This window comes from Rattus norvegicus, chromosome 20 (assembly GCF_036323735.1).
Source record: "Rattus norvegicus strain BN/NHsdMcwi chromosome 20, GRCr8, whole genome shotgun sequence".
Taxonomy (NCBI): Eukaryota; Metazoa; Chordata; class Mammalia; order Rodentia; family Muridae; genus Rattus; species Rattus norvegicus.
The window spans coordinates 5,673,874-5,693,542 of record NC_086038.1 but is presented as its reverse complement, the minus strand read 5'-3'; the positions used below and the strand labels follow the sequence as shown (position 1 = coordinate 5,693,542).

The 19,669-nt window shown below is 50.2% G+C and overlaps 1 protein-coding gene across 2 annotated transcripts in view; it reads left to right on the top strand.

The window, feature by feature from the left end:
- Positions 1-4,772: 4,772 nt before the first annotated feature.
- The window catches only part of Nudt3 (nudix hydrolase 3), a 52,587-nt gene continuing 37,690 nt past the window's right edge, over positions 4,773-19,669 (top strand). Inside the window, exon 1 of one of the 2 annotated variants that reach the window (XM_039098517.2) lies at positions 4,773-5,151. In XM_039098517.2, coding sequence (XP_038954445.1) covers positions 5,053-5,151 — 99 coding nt within the window. In that variant the 5' untranslated portion in view covers positions 4,773-5,052. The remainder of the gene's footprint in view (positions 5,152-19,669) is intronic. The other variant, NM_001024243.2, reaches the window with a different exon arrangement.

The window sequence follows — 19,669 nt, the reverse complement described above, 5'->3', positions numbered from 1 at the left end:
GATGGTTAGGTGGCAGGACCAGAGTACCCATGTTGGGTGACATTCAAGTGGATGTAACTTCAGCTTCAAGGGGTCTGCGCCCTATTCTGGCGTCTGCATTCACTGAGCTAGAGTTTATTGTGCAGACCAAGGTGGCCTCCTTCTAGAGGTGAGACAAAAGTCACTCACAGGCTGACCTGGAACTTCCTATCCCTCTCCTGGTACCTCTCTAGGGCTGGAATTATAGGTCTGGGCCACCAGGTCAGCGAGAGAGCAGGAACTAGCAGAAACTGTCTCAAAACACTGAAGCCCTCACTCCAGTATCAAGGGAAGACAAGACTCTCAGGCCGGCCATTGGCTGCTCTGGCCGCCAAGTGGTCATGGTGAGGTACTGCGTCGGGGAACTCAGCGAGAAGGGGAGGGGAATCCGTCATTCTCTCGAGTTTAGGAGAGGAAACTAGGACAGAATGGGGACATGGCTGGGGAGAAGAGGAGAGGTCTTGTTAGGCAGTTCCAGCCGGTGGAAGCCCAGAGGCCATGACTGTTTGAAACGGCTTTATTGGAAGCCTGTGGTAAATGTATGGCCCGTGTCCAGAGGAGCAGCCACTCGAGAAATACGCCTTGTCTGCTTGATGGGCACATCAAAGGGGCCATTGTGAGACAAAGGGCATCGTTAGAGAGGACGAAATATGCAGTGGGAGAGGAGACCAAGCTGAGGGACTGCCAAGGGCTTCCACATGGAGAAGAGTTCCCAAGAGAACGGGTGTTTGGGAGCTGTGAAAAGAAAGGGCTCGAAGTTGTTAGGTCCAAGCTGGCGGCCTGGGTACGCTGTGATGTCTTTCCGGTCTGCGCGCTCGTTCTCTCTCTCTCTCTCTCTCTCTCTCTCTCTCTCTCTCTCTCTCTCTCTCTCTCTCTCTCTCTCTCTCTCTCTCCATTAGACAGTTTTTCCTTGCTATTCTAAAAACTCTCTGGTTGAGATAGCTCTCTCTGCTAGTAAAAATTCTAAAAGCTATCTAGACAGCAGCTCATGGGTTTTCTGACCAAAGTCAGAAAGGCTGTTATAAAGAATGATTGGATCTTCCAACCAAGTGAGAAATCCTGTTAGAAAAAATTCTCTAAGGGCTGTTTTCGCTCTCCAGAGATCTCTGGACAGCTCAGCTCTCCCTAGAGAAGATTCTAAAGGACCTACTAATTCATCTCATGCGGACCAAAAGCCCAGTTGTTTTTTTTTTTTTTTTTCCGGAGCTGGGGACCGAACCCAGGGCCTTGTACTTGCTAGACAAACGCTCTACCACTGAGCTAAATCCCCAAACCCCAGTATTTTATTTACATATCAGTTTGGTCATTTATTTCAGGTTTCCTTTTGATGAACCTATGAACCAACATCCCGGAACCCCAGCCCTTGATTTTTAGGAGAGAGCAAGTGCACATTTTCTCTTGACATTGTAAGAGAACTCAGATCCGTCTGCCTCTGTCAAGCACAGACAATAAGCTAGCTGGGTGGGACCCTGCCCTGAAGTTACCATTTCCACCCTGCGTGGGCCCAACCTTGCTCTGTCCTAGGCTGACCCTGAACTCAGGAATCCATCTGCCTTTGTAAGAGTAAACAAAAACCTTAGCTACGTGGGATTAACTTTGATCACCACACCTTAAATCTCTTTATCCCCTTCATTAGTAATTTTCTACCAAGGAGGCTCACAGTGCAGCTGCGTTTGTCCTTTGCATTCGTGAAGTTCCTCATGTAATTCATATAACATCTTCGTTTTTCAGAGTTGAGAAATTACGTATTTTTGAACTCATGTATTTAGAGTTCTTTCCCACAGTCTTACAGTCTGTCCAGAAGGTCCCACTGTTTTGCTGATATATAGCCACACCCTCGACTACTGGATTTGCGCTGTTTCTGATTATTATGGAGTCATTAACGTTAAGAGGGAGGACGCTCCTCGGAAGGAAAGAGTCTTGCACTGCTAGTACTGGGTCCAGAAAATATGCACATTATCACGCAGACAAGCCTTACATGCTCAGCCCCTATTGACACTCCTGGAGGCTCACACCGGGGGCCCTGTCCCAGGGGCAGAAACCATGTCGTTCTATCCCCACCAAGGCCGCACCGGGCTTGGCAAGGGACTGAGAAGGCCCCAAAGCAAAATCTATAAATCAAACGGGACTCTAAAATTCTGAGTTCTCACAGGAAGCATCAATGTACATAATTCTATTTTTTAATTGGATTTTTAAATTTACATTTCTATTGGATATTTTTAAATTTATGTTCCAAATGTTATCCCCTTTCCCGGTTTTCTGTCCATAAAACCCCTATCCCATCCCACTTCCCCCTGCTTCCATGAGGGTGCTCCCTCACCAACCCACCACCCCTTCTTACCTCCCTGCCCTGCCATTCCTTTACACTGTAGGGTCGAGCCTTGGCAGGACCAAGGGCTTCACCTCCCATTGGTGCCCAACAAGGCAATTCTCTATTACATATGCTGCTGGATCCATGGGCTGGTCCATGTGTACTCTTTGCATGGTGGTTTAGTCCCTGGGAGCTCTGGTTGGTTGGTATTGTTGTTCTTATGGGGTTGCAAGCCCCTTCAGATCCTTCAGTCCTTTCTCCAACCCCTCCAATGGGGACCCCGTTCTCAGTTCAGTGGTAGTTGCAAGCATTTGCCTCTGTATTTGTCGTGTTCTGGGTGAGCCTCTCAGGAGACCGCTGTATCAGGCTCCTGTCAGCAATAGTTTGTTTTTGAAGACATATTGTCTGTGTATGTGTGAATGCCGGTGTGTGATGCCTACAGGATCCAGTAGGTGTTAGACCCCCTGGGACTGGAGTTACGGTGGTGGTGACCCACCTCATGGGTGCTAGGGACCAGGCCAGGGTCCTCTACAAGACTACTAAGTGTTTTTAACTGCTGAGCCATCTCTCCACTGCCTGTTTCAATCCCTTTCCTCTTTGGGACAGGGTCCCATGTAGCCTAGGCTAGCCTCAAACTTGCTGTGTAGCCAAGGATGATGGCCTTGAGTTCCTGATCTCCCTGCTTCTCTCTCCTCGGTGCTTGGATTACTGCCATTACGTAGTTTATTTGGAATCTAGAGTTTCATTCATACAAGGCAAATAAGCTACACCTACACCCCCCCCCCCCAGCACTCACTACAGTTTTAAATTGTATTTTGCTGTTGCTGATAATGTCTGGTGCTTCCTGCTTACTGGTCACGCGTTCATTTTCAGGAGCTACTATCACCTCTACAGCGAGACTTTTTTTGTCTTTTCTTTTTTTCGGAGCTGGGGACCGAACCCAGGGCAAGCGCTCTACCACTACAGCGAGACTTTTTAAAATTTTACTTTATTGGTGTTTTGGCTGTGTGTGTATAAATGGCCGTGTGAAGGAACTGGAGCCACAGACAGTTGTGAGCTGCCACGTGGGTGCTGGGGATTGAACCAGGGTCCTCTGGAAGAACAGCCAGTGCTCTTAACCGCTGAGCCATCTCTCCAGCCCCTTCATTTAGGTATTTTTAAAAAGTTACGATGTGTGTGGATACACACACACACATAGAACACATGTGGTAATTGTGGAAGTTGGTTCTTTCCCTTCACTATGTGGGTGCCAGGGATCTAGCTCAGGTTGTCAGGCTCATGCGTGGCCTTTTGAAACTGACACCTCTTGGGCCCCTCTAGACTATTAATGAGTATACTACATACAAAATAAGTAAAAGAGGTAATGGGGGCCAGTCAGATGACCCAGTAATGTCATTTGCAGCCAGGCCTCACCACTTACGTCGTCCAGTTTTCTGGTTGTGTGGTGGGAGGAAAAAGATTCCTATAACTTGCCCTCTGACCTCACAGAAGCAATCACCGTGCACACACCTGCCCCCACACATGAATAAATAGTTTGGGATCTATTTATAAATCTTGAATTTCGGGGTTGGGGATTTAGCTCAGTAGTAGAGCGCTTGCCTAGGAAGCGCAAGACCCCGGGTTCGGTCCCCAGCTCCGAAAAAAAAGAACCAAAAAAAAAAAAAATCTTGAATTTCCCGACAGAATTTCCTAAACGTTTGCACATGTTTTTTTAACGGTGCCAATTTTGATGCGGGAGTGCTGTACCCCACTTTTGCGTCCTCCAAGAGGGTCAATCCCAATGTATAGTCACTGCCAGAAACGGTATTTCACGATTTATGTACGCGTTCTGTGCACACTGTCTCCCCTTTTCTGCTCCTCCTGTTTAAGAGGATGCGTTTCTTTTCTTTTCGTCCCTTTTTAAATTTTCTTTTGCAGTGTTGGGGTTCGAACCCAGTCCTCAAGCATGCCAGGCAAGTGGTCTGGCCCTGAGCTTCACTCCTAGGCAGCTTTTGCCTTTTTTGCACAAAAGGCCGCAGGATGCACAAGCGTCCTGACAGCTACCAACTGACCGCAAAGAGCAAACAAGACACACGCCCCGCCCCACTCCTGATCCCCGGCAGCTAAGGCTGACGGTCTGCGGCGAGGCACAGCAGACCGGTGCTGCCACTCTCCTGGTCATCTGAGCCACGCAACCTTGGATCAGGCTGGGCCGCTCACCCGGTGACCTTAGGCGGGCCTCTGCTCTCTGCCCAGCAGCGCCCAGGACCGTGGGGTCTCGAGTGGCGCCCACACACCGCGCTTCACCGGGCTTCCGGCGGCCCTAGCCCTACGCTATGTGCGTAGTGGCCGCGCTGGCCCCCCGCGGCCTTCAGTGCACACACTCTTTTGCGCCGGGCGCGATTCCCGACGCCAGCTGCGCTGCGCACGCGCGGCCGTCCCGCGGTCCCGCGTGCCCTTACGCAGCTGACGCAGCGCGTCCAAAATGGCGGCGCGGTCGTCGTCGGGGGCGGCGGCGGTAGAGGGGGCGGCGGCGGTGGCGACGGCGGCCGTGACGGCGGCGCGGAGCTTGGGCCGGGGGCAATGAGGCTATCCCGCCGCGGAGCCGTGTAGCGGACATACAGACTCTCCTCCCCGCCCTCTCGACCGAGCCTGGGGCGCGCGCGCGCGCGGCCGTCCGCAGCAGGCTCCCCTCCCTCGACTCCGAGGCCCCGCACGGCACCCCCCCAACCCGGGTCCGGAGGATGATGAAGCTCAAGTCGAACCAGACCCGCACCTACGACGGCGACGGCTACAAGAAGCGGGCCGCGTGCCTGTGCTTCCGCAGCGAGAGCGAGGAGGAGGTGAGGCGCCGGGGCGGGGGGTCGGGGACGCCCGATGGGGTTTCCGGAGGAGAAGGGGGATGGGGAGGGGAGCGGAGAGGGCCCGAGGCAGGGGCATGCCGCCCGGCGGCGGGTCATCGGAGGCCAGCCGCCGTTCACCCGGGCAGCGGCTCGGCGCTGGGCAGCTCGGCACACGTGCATGGGGCGCAGGCCGCCCTTTGTGGCGGAGCGGAGGGCCGCTCCCTCCCACAGGGTTGCGGCTGGCCGAGGGGAGGTGGCTGCGGGCGAGCCCTGGTAGTGACAAGCCAGGGCCAGCCGTTTGATTCTAACGTTGAGCTGATGAGCCCGTGTGGTGGAGCCTGAAAAGAAAGGGCATTGGACACCGTTGTTGTTGTTGTTGTTGTTGTTGTTGTTGTTTTGTTGTTATTGACGGAAAAACTTCACGAACATCAAAAGCTGTATTTATGAAGATCTTTATCCCGACGTTCCTCTGCAGTTCCCAATAGGGATGACTCGTAGGGGATGCTAGGGAAATAGACAAATTTAGAGTTTTGTTTCTTTTTCCTTAAGGAACTTAAAAAAATAATTTTCGGCTTCACAAAGCCATTTCTGTGGTGATGAAGGGAGAATCAGGAAAGGCGCATGGTTTTTAAATCCACAAAGAATAGCTGCTTTGGAAATTCATAAAATGCCTGTGGGGACACACTGCTGTCGTGTGCACGGTGGGAAGATGCTTGAAACAATGAAGGGCAGTGAAACAGTGTGTTTCATCTCAGCCCTCGGCGGTGGGTTGTGGTGGCAAGCCTGCAGTACAGTGCGTCGTGTTGAAATGGGCGACAGGAACTTGACCCGTTAGTTATGAAAAGCTCTGATGAAAGGGGACGGATGAACTGCCAGGAATCACTGTCTGGAGATATTTAGGAGAAGGAGGAGAAGGAGGAGGGAATTTAAACGAAATGACCGCCTGAAGAAAATCAGTGAAAGCATTCTTTGTGCTGTTGAGGGATTGCAAAACAGGAGTTTTGGAAACGTATACTTTGTTACTTTTCCTTCATTACACAGATCTCCCCAAGGGGCGCAGTTCGTAAGCAAGGTCGTATGATGAGCGATGAGCGGGCTTTAGAATACATACAGTAAAACTGTCAGTGGTGAAGGCTGTTCTAGAAGCTTTGTTCTCTTCACTGTCATATGGGAAGTCAGATGGGATCCGGGATGGTAACGGGAGGAAAACTAATTAGCATAATACCGTGCCTCTCTACAGTACTGTGGTTAGGTCCTTCCATGTTCTAAGTAGAAGGTTGTGTAATTTAGTCACGTGAATACAGCAAGATCTTTGGTTTTAAAAAGATCATCCTAGAGGTGAAAATGTATTTTGGATGAATACTGGACACTTAAGGTCCTTAAGAAAGGAACAACTGATTTTCCAATTTTGGTTAAACGTTTTATAATGGACTGAAGGCAGCTTTGATGTCCACCCTTGCTTGTGTGTTTTGACCACCTATTTATTGCCTTGTGCAGGTCAGACCAGGCATAGGACTTGATTTTTAGGAGCTTAAGATTTTAAACTGTTACTAGAAGGATTCAAGCATTTGCTTTGTGGTGGAGTTGCCTTTACTGAATTTCTTTTTGCATACTGGCTAAGGAGCAGAACAATCATGCTGGTCTTGAATGACAGATTCCAGTGGCTGTTGGAGTCAGAGTTTGGTAAGAACAAGAATGTTAACAGACCCGGCGGGTGTTGGACTTGTTCTGTTCAGTGAAACAAACAGGCTTTAAATGAAGAACCCACGAAGGTACAGCGTCTGTTAGGTGGGATTTACAGGTCAACACCTGTCTACCCAGAGCGGATCTTACAGTCTCGGTCCAGAGGGATTTTGGACCACAAAGTGATCTCTAAGGTACTGTTTAACGCTCAGATTATGTAATTGTGTTGGAAGGGAAGGGATGTGTTAGTTCCAGGGAAACTTCTGCGTTCTCAGTAGTGTGCCAGAGATTGAAGTTGGCTGCAACCATTGTGGGCAAAGAAAATTCCCACTGAAGAGGCATTCAGTCCTTTTTTTTTTTTTTTAAATGGGCACTATGGCTTTAATCAAGACAGACTTGTTTACAGACTGTTACTAGCACAGAGCAGCAGTAATGTAAGTGTAAATGGGACCTTGATTGTTAAATTTAAGTAGCCATTGTCAAGAAACATACATCAGTTATGAAGAAAGAGATGAAAACATTGGGGATGGAGAGATGGCTCAGCGGTTAAGGGCACTGGCTGCTCTTCCAGAGGTCCTGGGTTCAAATCCCAGCAACCACATGGTGGCTCACAACCATCTGTAATGGCATCTGATGCCCTCTTCTGGTGTGTCTGAAGACAGAGATAATGTACTCATATAAATAAATAAATGGTTAAAAAAAGAGATTAAAACATTAAAAGAAAAGTAGACTGAAAATCACTCAGCACCAGGAAACTGACTTAGTTCCAGGTCAAGCAGTGAGAGCATCCGAGCCCATCCAGGCTGGGACACTAGTCCTTAGCACAGCTACTGAGCTCTCCCTGAAGGTGACCATGGGAAAAACAGATAAGAGAAAGCTCAGAGCTCAGAGCTCAGAGAGGGAGACACAGGAAAACCTCTGCAGCTACACGGTGCCGTGAAGTCTTTCTTCCAAACTTGTGGCTGTTTTTTCTGTTGGTAAATTGAAATTAACAGGGAAAAAAAGTCCCCTGCTTATGGGTACTACTAGCTGTCCCTAACATTTCTGTAAATGGGCATTCGTGATAGCTGACATAGTTGCCGAGGTGCTATGACATGGTGCCCTGAATTATTGCTGTACCCAGCAGCTGTTCCCCCCTCCCCCCCACACGTGGAATTTCATGCTCGTGAAGACTCTGTTGTACTTAGTCCCCTGTCTGTCTCTCAGTCCTGTCACGGTGGACCTTAATTCAACACGAGACTCTGGTTCAGATAGGATCACTCTGTGCGTGTACATGCACGAGTGTGAGAGGGAGGGAGGGAAAGAGGAGGGGGAGGGAGGGAGGGGGAGGCGGATTCAGAACCATGAGAATACATTGTGTAGTCGCTAATCTTTGTGTAATATAAAAGCAGTATTTTGTTTTCTTTTCCTTTTTCCGGAGCTGGGGACCGAACCCGGGGCCTTGTGCGTGCTAGGCAAGCGCTCTACCACTGAGCCAAATCCCCAGCCCCATAAAAGCAGTATTATACAAACACTGCAGATGTGTGTTATGAAGAAATGGCTGCTTAGGCACATGCAGACCGGAGAGCTGAGCAGCTTCTGGAGGAGGGGTTGGTACACACAGACCCACCCTCTAGTGTTTTCCGGTTTTTATCCCGTTTAGAGGCAAGGCCTGCGGACAGTTCGTTCATTATGTGGGTGGCACAGTAAGGAAAGTCAGCTTATAATTCAGTTCTTCCTTTGGTTTGTTTTCACTTGGGTTGATAGCTGTTTTAGAGACATTTAGAAGCCCCGGGCTGGCCTTGAACTCCTGATCTTCCTGCCTCCAAGTCTTAAGTGGGGGAACACTGCTCAGTGGGAATACTTAGAGACTTCTTTTTTCCTCCCCTTCAGAGCTGAGTGAACCCAGAGCCCCTTGCATTTTATGCAACTGCTCTGCCGCTAAGCCACACCCACAGCCCACAGTTCTTTTTGTTTTTTAAGATTTCTTTATTTCATGTATGTGAGTACACTGTCACTCTTCTGACACACCAGAAGAGGGCATCAGATCCCATTACAGATGGTTGCAAGAATTGAACTCAGGACCTCTGGAAGAGCAGTCAGTGCTCTAACCGCTGAACTACCTCTCCAGTCCTGTAGCTATTTTTGTATTGTTTTTATATTATACAAAGATTAGCAACTGTACAAATGTACTCTTATGGTTTTGAATCCGCCATATCCTTCAGAAATTGGGCAATGCAGATAGATCATCTTGTCTCATTCAACTTTGTCTCCTAAGCCTTCCCAGGGAGGTGGCTCTTGTCCAAACCTCTGATGACGGGGAGGACTTGTGTGTCTCTAACTCCCCAGTGGGAGGGCTGAGGAGTGTCTTTAGGAGTGGACAGTGATGGACGCTGACCTCTGAGAAAGGTCATTAGTGCTGAGTGCGTACCAGGGGACGTCCAGTGCCTGGCAGAGTCAGGGCAGCCAGCACCTGAGGGTCAGTGTTAGCGCAGTGAGTCTTAGCACATTGTTTGCTGTATTTGTGTGTGCGTATTGGGGCCGCCGCCTGCCATGGCCTGGAGCAGAGGCCAGAAGACAGGTATCAATGCTTGTCCCCACCGTCCTGAGGGAGGGTTTCTTTGCTGCTAGGAAGGCCAGGCTAGTCAGCCTCACACTCGGGGATGCTCCTGTCTCCACTTCCCGGATCTGCAAGGCACCCCATCTGGCTTTCTATGAGTTTGAGGGGTCTTTGACACCTCAGATGCTTTCTCCAAGGACTCCCTAGCCTTTTGTTCCTTAAAAGAGAGGTCACCACCTAAGGGCTTTCTTTCTGTGGTGAGTGCCAGGCGTGCCTGGTGGGTTGCTGTGTGGAATTTTCTCAGACTCTAGAGCTTACCAAGTCGATGGGGAGTGGACTGACTCTGGGGATCCTCAGGGGGTACAGACTCTGGTGGCCTGAGTGTTTGTCTCCGAAATCCCCCAGAGAGATAGGGTAGGACGTCAGTGCAGACCACACCTTCCTGCAAATAAAACACCAGGGCAGCCTCTGGGCGACCACAAAGGGCTTCAGCCAGCTGTGACTAGTGGGGAGAGTGTGCTGGGTGTCTTGCCTGGTGTCCAGCAGGACATGGTTCTCAGGTCACAGTGGGGGCATGTCCACTTTTCATTTCTCTAAAGCAGTGCGGGGGGGGGGGGGGGCTTTGCTCTGATTTCCCCTCCTTCCCACCGTGTGGGTGTGGTCCAAGGTCATACCGTATGTCCTTTCTTGTTGGGTTAGTCTTTCTTCTTCACACGGTCTTAACTCTGTGGTCTAAGATGGCCCCTTAACTCAGCGGGGAGACCAGGATGGTCTTGAGCTCTCACTGCTCCTGCTCCACCCAGCCTTCCACACTGGGATAGATTGCAGGTGCTCACCACAAAGGCTGCCGTTTAGAACTACTCCTTGCCCTAGTCCTACTTTCTGTTTCTAGATGATTCTTATTTCCCAATCACAAGTTACACATCTGCCATGTGCAAGACATGGCTTTCTTCATCACCTGGTGCAAGTTAGAAGGGTCTTTCTTTAGGAGTACTTCCTTTTGAGATACGGTTTTGCTGTGCAGTCCTGGCTGTCCTGGAACTCCCCCTGTAGACCAGGCTGGTCTCGAACTCAGAGACCTACCTGCCTCTGCTTCAGGAGTGCTGGGACTAAAGGTGTGTGCCACTGTGCCCAGCTGGGAATACATTTGTTTTATCATTTCTACTTCTTGAGGGGTGGGCGGAGTGAGACAGAGACAGACAGACTGACTGACCGTGTGTGTGTGTGTGTGTGTGTGTGTGTGTGTGTGTGTGTGTGTGTGTGTTTACGACGGAGGCCACAGGTCACCTGTCACTCAGTTGTTGTCCACCTTATATTTTGCTGTTTTTTTTTTTTTTTTTGGTTCTTTTTTTCGGAGCTGGGGACCGAACCCAGGGCTTTGCGCTTCCTAGGCAAGCGCTCTACCACTGAGCTAAATCCCCAACCCTTGCTGTTTGTTTTTGAGCCTCACTGGTCTGGAGCTCACTGTAAAGGTTAAGCTGCCCGTCAGCGAGCCTCAGAGCCGCCTGGGCTAGGATGGTGAGCGCGTGCACTGTGCACTGTGCACCGTTGGTACTCATTATCAGTTAAGCTGTTCCCTAGGCATGCATTTGTGTGTGTGTGTGTGTGTGTGTGTGTGTGTGTGTGTGTGTGTGTGTGTGTGTGTTGTGTACACACATCTCTTTCTCTCCCCACACACATGTGTCTACACATATAATCTGCACATGTATAGTGAGGGTGTGTGTAAGAAAGTATATTGTTATGTAGTTCATAGTCTGCACATATAGTGAGTGTGAGTGTGTGTGTGTAAGAAAGTATTTTGTTACGTATTCAGATCCTCAAATCCTGGCTCCACACTCAGGCGATCCTCTTGCCTCTCTAGATGAAATCATAGGAGTGCATCACCAGGCCCAGTTCCCGTGGACGCTTACAAAGCCAACTCTCTACCTGTGTCTGTCCTTTCCTGCCTACCCAGCGGACCCCTCCCACAGTGAGGGACCCCTCCCTCCATCCTGCGCTGTTCTCCACCATCACTGAAGCCATCTGTGCAGATCGTCCTAAACGTTTTCAAAATCCAGTAACCAGCTCGCACTTCTCATGTTACTTGATCTTTGTTTCTTCTCTTCTGATTTTTCTCTTTCTCTTCCTTTCTTTCTTTTTTTTCCTGTCCTTTTGAGGCAGCTGTGTGCAGCTCAGGCTGGCTTGAGACCCAGCCGTGTATCTGAGCTCTTGAATGTGGACCCTCCTCTCCCACCACATCCAGCTCCTCTTCCTATGAACCTTCGCTTCTCGAGCTTCTGTGGCTTCTCCACCTCTGCTCCTTCTGGATTCCCTCAGTTTTCTGACTTGGTTGCAGTGAGTGAGGGCACAGTCTTGAGCCTCTTCTAAGCAGTTGGGGCTTCACACTGATACTTTCGGGAGCCTATTTTTAGCTCTGAGCACTCCTGAAATCAGGCCTGATGGCCAGCAGTGTACTACTCCATGTTTCCATGTGGGAACCTGAGAGACATCTCAAGTTTCAGGTGCTCACGTGACTTTTATTTTATCTTTTTCACAGGGTTTCACTGTGTAGTCCAGACTGTTTGGGACTTGTGATCCTCCTGCTTCAGCCTCTCAAGGCTGGGATTATTGGCAGGCCTAATGAACTCTGCTTTTTTTTTCCCCCCTGGAGCTGGGGACCGAACCCAGGGCCTTGCGCTTGTTAGACAAGCGCTCTACCACTGAGCTAAATCCCCAACCCCGCTTTTTTTTTTTTTTTTTTTTTAAAGTGGGGGCAGGTGGGTTAGAAATTGAATTTAGGGCCTCATGCATATCTTTCACTTCCACTGAGCTCTCATATAACCTCAGCCCTCAAACTGAAATCCTCATTCTATTCTTAAAATCCACAACAGCCAGGTACACAAATCCGCCCCTCATGGCAAAATCAGACTCCGTACACTGAGTAAGAGAGGCCTCCTGTGCTGTGTAGCTCAGGTTGGACACCCTGGGGGTCACCCTAGCCTTCCCTTACTCCATATGCACTTCTAATCTGGCCAGGATCCCAGCTTTAGCCGTCTCTCCCTGACCTTCACTCTGCTGCCATAGCCCAGTCCATTCCTGCTTCTCCCCTGGACTGTCGCCAGGACTTAGCTGGCCTCCCTGCTTCTGGCCTTCCTCCTATGTCATCTCTAACCCAGGAGTCAGATTGTGTCCCTTGTGTGCCGCTGAACCCCCTGCCGTGACTCTGACACACCCGGCCCTTCCTTTTCTCCCCCTGTTCTCCAGCACTTGGCCTCATGTTCTCTCTCTCCCATGTTCCTTACCAGTCTCACTCCCTCAGGCTGGACCTCGACCACCATCTTCTGACCTTCGTTAAGCACAGCAAGGCTGGGCCTGGTAGTGCACTTGGGAGGCAGAGGCCGGTGGATCTCTGAGTCTGAGGCCAGCCTGCTCTACAGAGTGAGTTTCAGGACAGCCAGGGCTACAGAGAAACCTGTCTCTAAATACTCAAAAGAAGCATTACTAAACAACACTGGCCCACTGTCACTGTGCAGACCCACTGCTGCTTTTCCCTCAGCCGCCCCTGGCCACTACATGTAGTGTGTGTTTGTTGACTGGCTGCTCACTCCAGAGGGCAGGCTGGTCCTCGGGACAGGGGCTTGGCTGTTATTATTTTAGCATTTGCTTCTCTGCCTTGGCACTCAGAGTGCAGAGGTTCAGGGTACTGTTTGGTAAATCAGTGAGTGTGTGGGTAAGCCTGAGGAGTCCATCTTTGCCACTGAAGAACTAATAGCCAAAACTCACACGGTTTAGGTGTCCTCCAGGAGCGCGTTAGTGTCCTGTGTTCTTCATCTCTCCATGTGCTCAGATGTCAGTGGGAAGAGCTTTGGTGCTGGCGAGCAGCCGGGGGGAGGGGGTCTTTACACTCGTGCTTTTATTATTTAAGTTATATTTGTACAGGTTCGTGCATGTGACTGCGGGTGCTCAGAGCACAGGTGGCAGCTCCCTCTGGGGCTGCAGGGTCTGGAGCTGCAGGGTCTGGGGCTGCAGGGTCTGGGACTGCAGGGTCTGGGGCTGCAGGGTCTGTGAGCTGCAGGGTCTGTGAGCTGCAGGGTCTGTGAGCTGCAGGGTCTGGGGCTGCAGGGTCTGGGGGTGCAGGGTCTGTGAGCTGCAGGGTCTGGAGCTGCAGGGTCTGGGGCTGCAGGGTCTGGGGCTGCAGGGTCTGTGAGCTGCAGGGTCTGTCTGTGAGCTGCAGGGTCCATGAGCTGCAGGGTCCGTGAGCTGCAGGGTCTGTGAGCTGCAGGATATGGGTACTGGCAATCAAACTTGGGTCTCTGGAAGAACAGTGCATGCTTATAAATGCTGGGCCACCTCTAGCCCCAGGGGCGGGGAAGTTTTGAGATGGACTTGCTTTATCATCTGTCCTGTCCTCAACTCATTATGTAGCCGAGGCTGGCCTTGCACCTGCCAGTTCTCTTGTCTTCAGCGTCCTGAGTGCTGGGATTGCAGTCATGTGCCACCAGGCTTAGCGCTTCTCTGGATCTTCCTGGATACCTAAAGGACACAACACAGATTTCTGTCAGATGTTAGACGGTGCCACTAGGAAGGATTTGTGGGGAATTGACACATGGTGTACTAGACCCATAAGCCTGCTGGTGCAGTGCTTGAGGCTGGAGGGTTCCCTTTCTGCTGACAATCTGGAATCTTTTTGTTTTGCTTTGTTTTCATGATGGGTTTCTCTGTAGTCCTGGCTGTCCTGGAACTCACTCTGTAGAACAGGCTGGCCTTGAATTGAACTCACAGAGACCTATTGCCTCTGCCTCCCAAGTGTTGGGATTCAAAGCATGAGCCACCACTGTCCAGAAGGAAACTTTTAAAATATATATTCCTTACTGTGGGGTATGGACATGTGCTTGCGTATCAGGGCAACTTTCACCAGTTGGCTCTCCTTCCATGATGGGGGACCTAGGGATTGAACTCAGGTTGTCAACTTTATTGGAACAAGCCCCAGTATCTGCCGAGCTGGCTCTCCAGCCCAAGAAGCAGTTAGCTTTCCTGTGTGATGTGACCTCTGGCCGTGCACTCTCTCGCCACGGACGTGTTGTGGTTATTAAATGCCTGCCTTTGCTGCTGATTGCCGAGTTGACTCAGGTGCTGGGCTCCTGTTTGGTCGCTTGAGGGAGGGGCCGAGCCGGCTCATGGCTCGTATACACACTGTACTGTGACGCTTTCCCGGAGGGTGTAGCGTGTAGTCTGCCTTCAGCAACAAGGCGAAGCAGGTGAGGCAGGACACACCCTCAGTCACTTGGGAGGTAGAGGCAGGAGGGTCAGGAATGTAGAGCCATCTCAGACTGTCCACAATAGACCAGTTCAAAAGCAAAGAGCAAACAAAATCCCAAGGAGACGAAGCATTTGGATTTTAGTCATAAAGGAAATTAGGAAAATAATCCAGAAAGATTCTAGGTGTAACTGTTTGAGCTGGTCATGGTGGTGCATGCCTTTACCCCAGCGCTTGGGAAGCAGAGAGAGGGCGATCTGAGTTGGAGGCCAGCCTGCAGTATTCCTGAGACACTGTCTGAGATTACCTTTCTGTTAGGCACTACAAGGTTGGTTTGTTTTTTTTTTCCCTCAAAAAGGAATAATTTTTGTTATGGGAAATCGGACAGTGATCTCTAGAAAGAATAGGAACTGGAGGAGGTTTAGACACTACGTGGCATCTGTGTGCAAGGTGAGGTCACTGAATCCGAGGTGTGCTGCTGGGCGGTGGTGACAGGGATTTGGAAGAACCTGAGGATGAGCTGGGATGCGGGGTGGCGTCGGGAGTGTGTGGGGGCGCTGTGGACACTTGGCTCTGTTGGGTTAGTCTAAAGAGGAGCATGCCTGGTCTGCTGAGAGCTCAGCGGACAAAGTCACTGTCATCTGCTGCCAAGCCTGGTGAGCCGAGCTGGCTGCTAGGACAAACACCTCAGAAAGTTGTCTTCTCACCTCCACACACAGGCGTGTCTCTTGGGTGGGCACACTTGTGTGCATGCTTGGGCCAGCATAAAAACAGTTAAACTATAATAAAATGAGAATATTCTAGGCAGAAAAATCTTCGGTCACTGGGCCGTGGAGATTGATGCGTCTGGATACCTAGTTCTTAGGAGCCTGCCTGTCTCAGTGTTTACAGTAAAGAACGCCCCTGCTGCAAGAAAGCTGGGAGCTCTGGGCTGGACGGCGGAATGGACTTTCTCCAAAGAGAAGAGAAGACCCTGTAAGGAAAGGGTTGGCTAGAGACAGAGACATGATAATAATGTCCCTCTTCTGCAGCCACAGAGCAGCCCTCAAACCACAGTCGCTGAGTGCACTGCCACAGTCGCGGTGCTATGCTGGGAGCCTGCGACCTGAGGAGGCCAGGGGGGTGTCCATGCAAGCTCAGTACTCAGTGTCTCCATTTGAAACTGTCCCAAGAACCGAGAACGCACAAATCCCAGGGACAAGAAAGATGGAGATTCAGAAGAGTGATGGATTTTGGAGAAAACCTAGAACTTGGGATTTTGTCAGGGCAGGTTGGATAGTGATGGTAGTTGTGATGGTAGTTGATGTGGGTGAAGCTAGGGTTGTGCTCCAGGCTTTAGAGAGGGCTGGAGAGGCCACCATGCACAGGAGGGGGTAGAGGGGGAGAGACACACAGAGGGTTTGACTGGCTCACAGAGGGCTGGGAAGTCTGGAGTGGCTTTCCCTACACTGGAGAAGTGGGGTGTCCACAGTGGCCGTCCTTACTCTGGAGTAGTGGGGTGTCCACAGTGGCCGTCCTTACTCTGGGGAAGTGGGGTGTCCACAGTGGCCGTCCTTACTCTGGAGAAGTGGGGTGTCCACAGTGGCCGTCCTTACTCTGGGGAAGTGGGGTGTCCACGGTGGCCGTCCTTACTCTGGAGAAGTGGGGTGTCCACGGTGGCCGTCCTTACTCTGGAGAAGTGGGGTGTCCACGGTGGCCGTCCTTACTCTGGAGAAGTGGGGTGTCCACAGTGGCCGTCCTTACTCTGGAGAAGTGGGGTGTCCACGGTGGCCGTCCTTACTCTGGAGAAGTGGGGTGTCCACAGTGGCCGTCCTTACTCTGGAGAAGTGGGGTGTCCACAGTGGCCGTCCTTACTCTGGAGAAGTGGGGTGTCCACAGTGGCCGTCCTTACTCTGGAGAAGTGGGGTGTCCACAGTGGCCGTCCTTACTCTGGAGAAGTGGGGTGTCCACAGTGGCCGTCCTTACTCTGGGGAAGTGGGGTGTAGCTGTGAGGGAAGCAGAGGTAGGCATTGCTCTATACCTCAGCAGTCCCAGTCCTGAGCCGAGGCCTGGATGCTGTCCGGATGTGGCTGGTGTTGAGCGCATGGAAAGCCTCAGAGGACTCAGCTGCTTAGGAGACAGCACGTCTGCTGCTTTTTCTGAGACCCCTTTCTATGTGGTTGTTCTCTGGATGCTGCCTGCCACAGAGGTGTGTCTTCTAGGTGGTTCTCAATCCTTTTTTTTTTTTTTTTTTTGGTTCTTTTTTTTTTCGGAGCTGGGGACCGAACCCAGGGCCTTGCGCTTCCTAGGCAAGCGCTCTACCACTGAGCTAAATCCCCAACCCCCTTTTTTTTTTTTTTTTTAAGATTTATTTATTGTATATATGTGAGCACACTGTCACTGCCTTCAGACACACCAGAAGAGGGCATCAGATCTGGGAATTGAACTCAGGACCTTTGGAAGAGCAGTCAGTGCTCTTAACCACTGAGCCATCTCTCCAGTCCTTTCAAGATGAAGGTTTTAAGGCAGGCATGGTGGAAGCTGGAGAGGAAGATGCCTCTTGGTTAGGAACTAATTTTAGAGCATGGTATGAGCTGACTAAGAATTTCCCTCCCTCCCTCCTCCCTCCCTCCTTCCCTCCTTTCTGTCTTGACAAAGTGTCATTGTGTAGTCCTGGCTGGCCGTGAACTCTGAGACCTGCTATCTTCTGCCTCCCTAGTGCTGGTATGGGGGTGTGAGGCAGTACCTGGGAGCTCTCCTGTTCCTGAGGCCCTGAGAGAGACAGTGGACTGTCCCTTTTGGGACAGGCGGGGACTCAGGAGAGGTTGGCTCTGTTGCTGGGACAGAACTGTCCAGAGTGCTGGGGACAAATGCTGGATAAGAGGTTGGGGGTGGTGGTGGGGCAGGAGGCTGTGACTGAAAGGAGAGTGAAGTCTGTTCTCCTGCATTGTAGGTCCTAGGTGGCTCATGGCTAGAAGGCTTCAGTTTCAGCTCTACACTGAAGGGGAAATCCTCATTCTAACAACACAAGATAGATTTCACTGTGCACTATGGAGAAAGGAAAGACTTACTGGTTCTGTACCCTTTACTTTGAAAGGGAGTTCTTTTTGGAGAGGGAGATCTGAGGTTAGACAGTCTTTAAATCTGTCAGTCTGGAGGTAGTGTTAGGTGTGACCTATCCATCCACCTCCGTGACAGGAAACTGAAACCGAGAAGGCTCACTCTGTCTGTGATGCTATTTCTGGTAAAACAACGCACTCAAGGCAGGACATGTGTTTTCTTGGGCAAATCCACAAAAGACCAAACAGTAAAATGGAAAAGGCTTGAACAACTCTACGCCAGTGTTAACCACAGAGTGGGGGAGAGAGGCAGCCCCGCCACACAAGTGGGGCATGTACGGCTCTGACAGCCGAAGCTGCACTGATCCTGTATCCTAGCAGCAGTGGATGCTGAGGGCAGAAGCTTAGGCCTTCGTCAGAAACAGCTATTTTGGGCGAGTCTCTAAATAGGGTTGAAGTCCACTTACCCACTTCCTGCCAGTTTTCCATTATTTCATGTTTGTCACAGCAAATTATTGGTTTTTGTTGTTTTTGTTTTGTTTTTTATTTATTTATTTATTTATTTATTTATTTATTTATTATATATAAGTACACTGTAGCTGTCTTCAGACACACCAGAAGAGGGCATCAGATCTCATTACAGATGGTTGTGAGCCACCATGTGGTTGCTGGGATTTGAACTTAGGACCTCTGGGAGAGCAGTCAATTTTATGTGTATGGGTGATTTGCCTACATGTATATCTGTGTACCCTATTTGTGCCTGGTACTTGGGAGGTCAGAAGAGGGTGACAGATCCCTTGGAACTATAGTTGTAAACAGCTGTGAGCCACAGTGTGGGTGCCAGGAACCAAACCCAGGTCCTTTGCAAGAGCAGCCAGGGCTCTTAACTGCTGAGCCCTCTAATCCTGGTTTTACTACTGAGACATGGTAAAACTATGCAGCCCTCGCTGGCCTAGAACTCATTATATAGAGTGGACTGGCTTTGAACTTACAGAGATCCTCCTGGAGTTCACCAGATGTGACTCGCTTGAGCTCCAAAATGCCTTCTGTGTGTGGCTTGTCCTTTGTGGCATTGCATGGTGCCCTGATCATCAGTCTCTAGGTGACATCCTGCATGCACAGGAAGACATCCCTTCCTCAGTTGTCAGGCTTGGTTTGACGTTGTGAGTGATGTATATGTGCTTGTGATGCTCACAACATAGCATAATCGTTTTTTCTAGTCTAAATTCTGTACGTGCGTTTATTGGCTTTGCTCATTAAGTGGGTAAAGGATGATTTACAGGGCTGGAGAGATGGCTCAGAAGTTAAGAGCGTTGGCTGCTTTTCTACAGGATCTGGGTTCAATTCCCAGCACCTACAGGCTCACAGCTGTCTATAACTCGAGTGCCCTCTTCTGGCTTCTAAGAGCACCAGACACACATGTAATACACAGACACACATGTATATATAAAATTTTTTTTTTAAGATTTATTCATTTATTACATATCAGTACACTGCAGCTGTCTTCAGACACACCAGAAGAGGGCATCAGATCTCATTACAGATGGTTGTGAGTCACCATGTGGTTGCTGGGAATTGAACTCAGGACCTCTGGAAGAGCAGTTGGTACTCTTAACCACTGAGTCATCTCTCCAGCCCCCTATATAAAATGTTTAAGAAGGAAATCTGATTCCCTGTTCTCTGGAGTTTGCTGTGCTGACTTAGACTGACTCAGAAGCATGACCGAGTGTAAGCTGCTCTGAGGGCAGTGAGCGCCAGCCTGCGCTGCAGAGTGAGGTGCTCCCTCTTAATTAATAAAGGAATAAATGGGGGTTGGGGATTTAGCTCAGTGGTAGAGCGCTTGCCTAGGAAGCGCAAGGCCCTGGGTTCGGTCCCCAGCTCCGAAAAAAAGAACCAAAAAAAATAAAATAAAGGAATAAATGAAAAATTTGAATAATTCCACATTCCTCTCTGCTGTTGGTAACATTTTTTTTAAAATATTTATTCATTTATTATATATAAGTACACTGTAGCTGTCTTCAG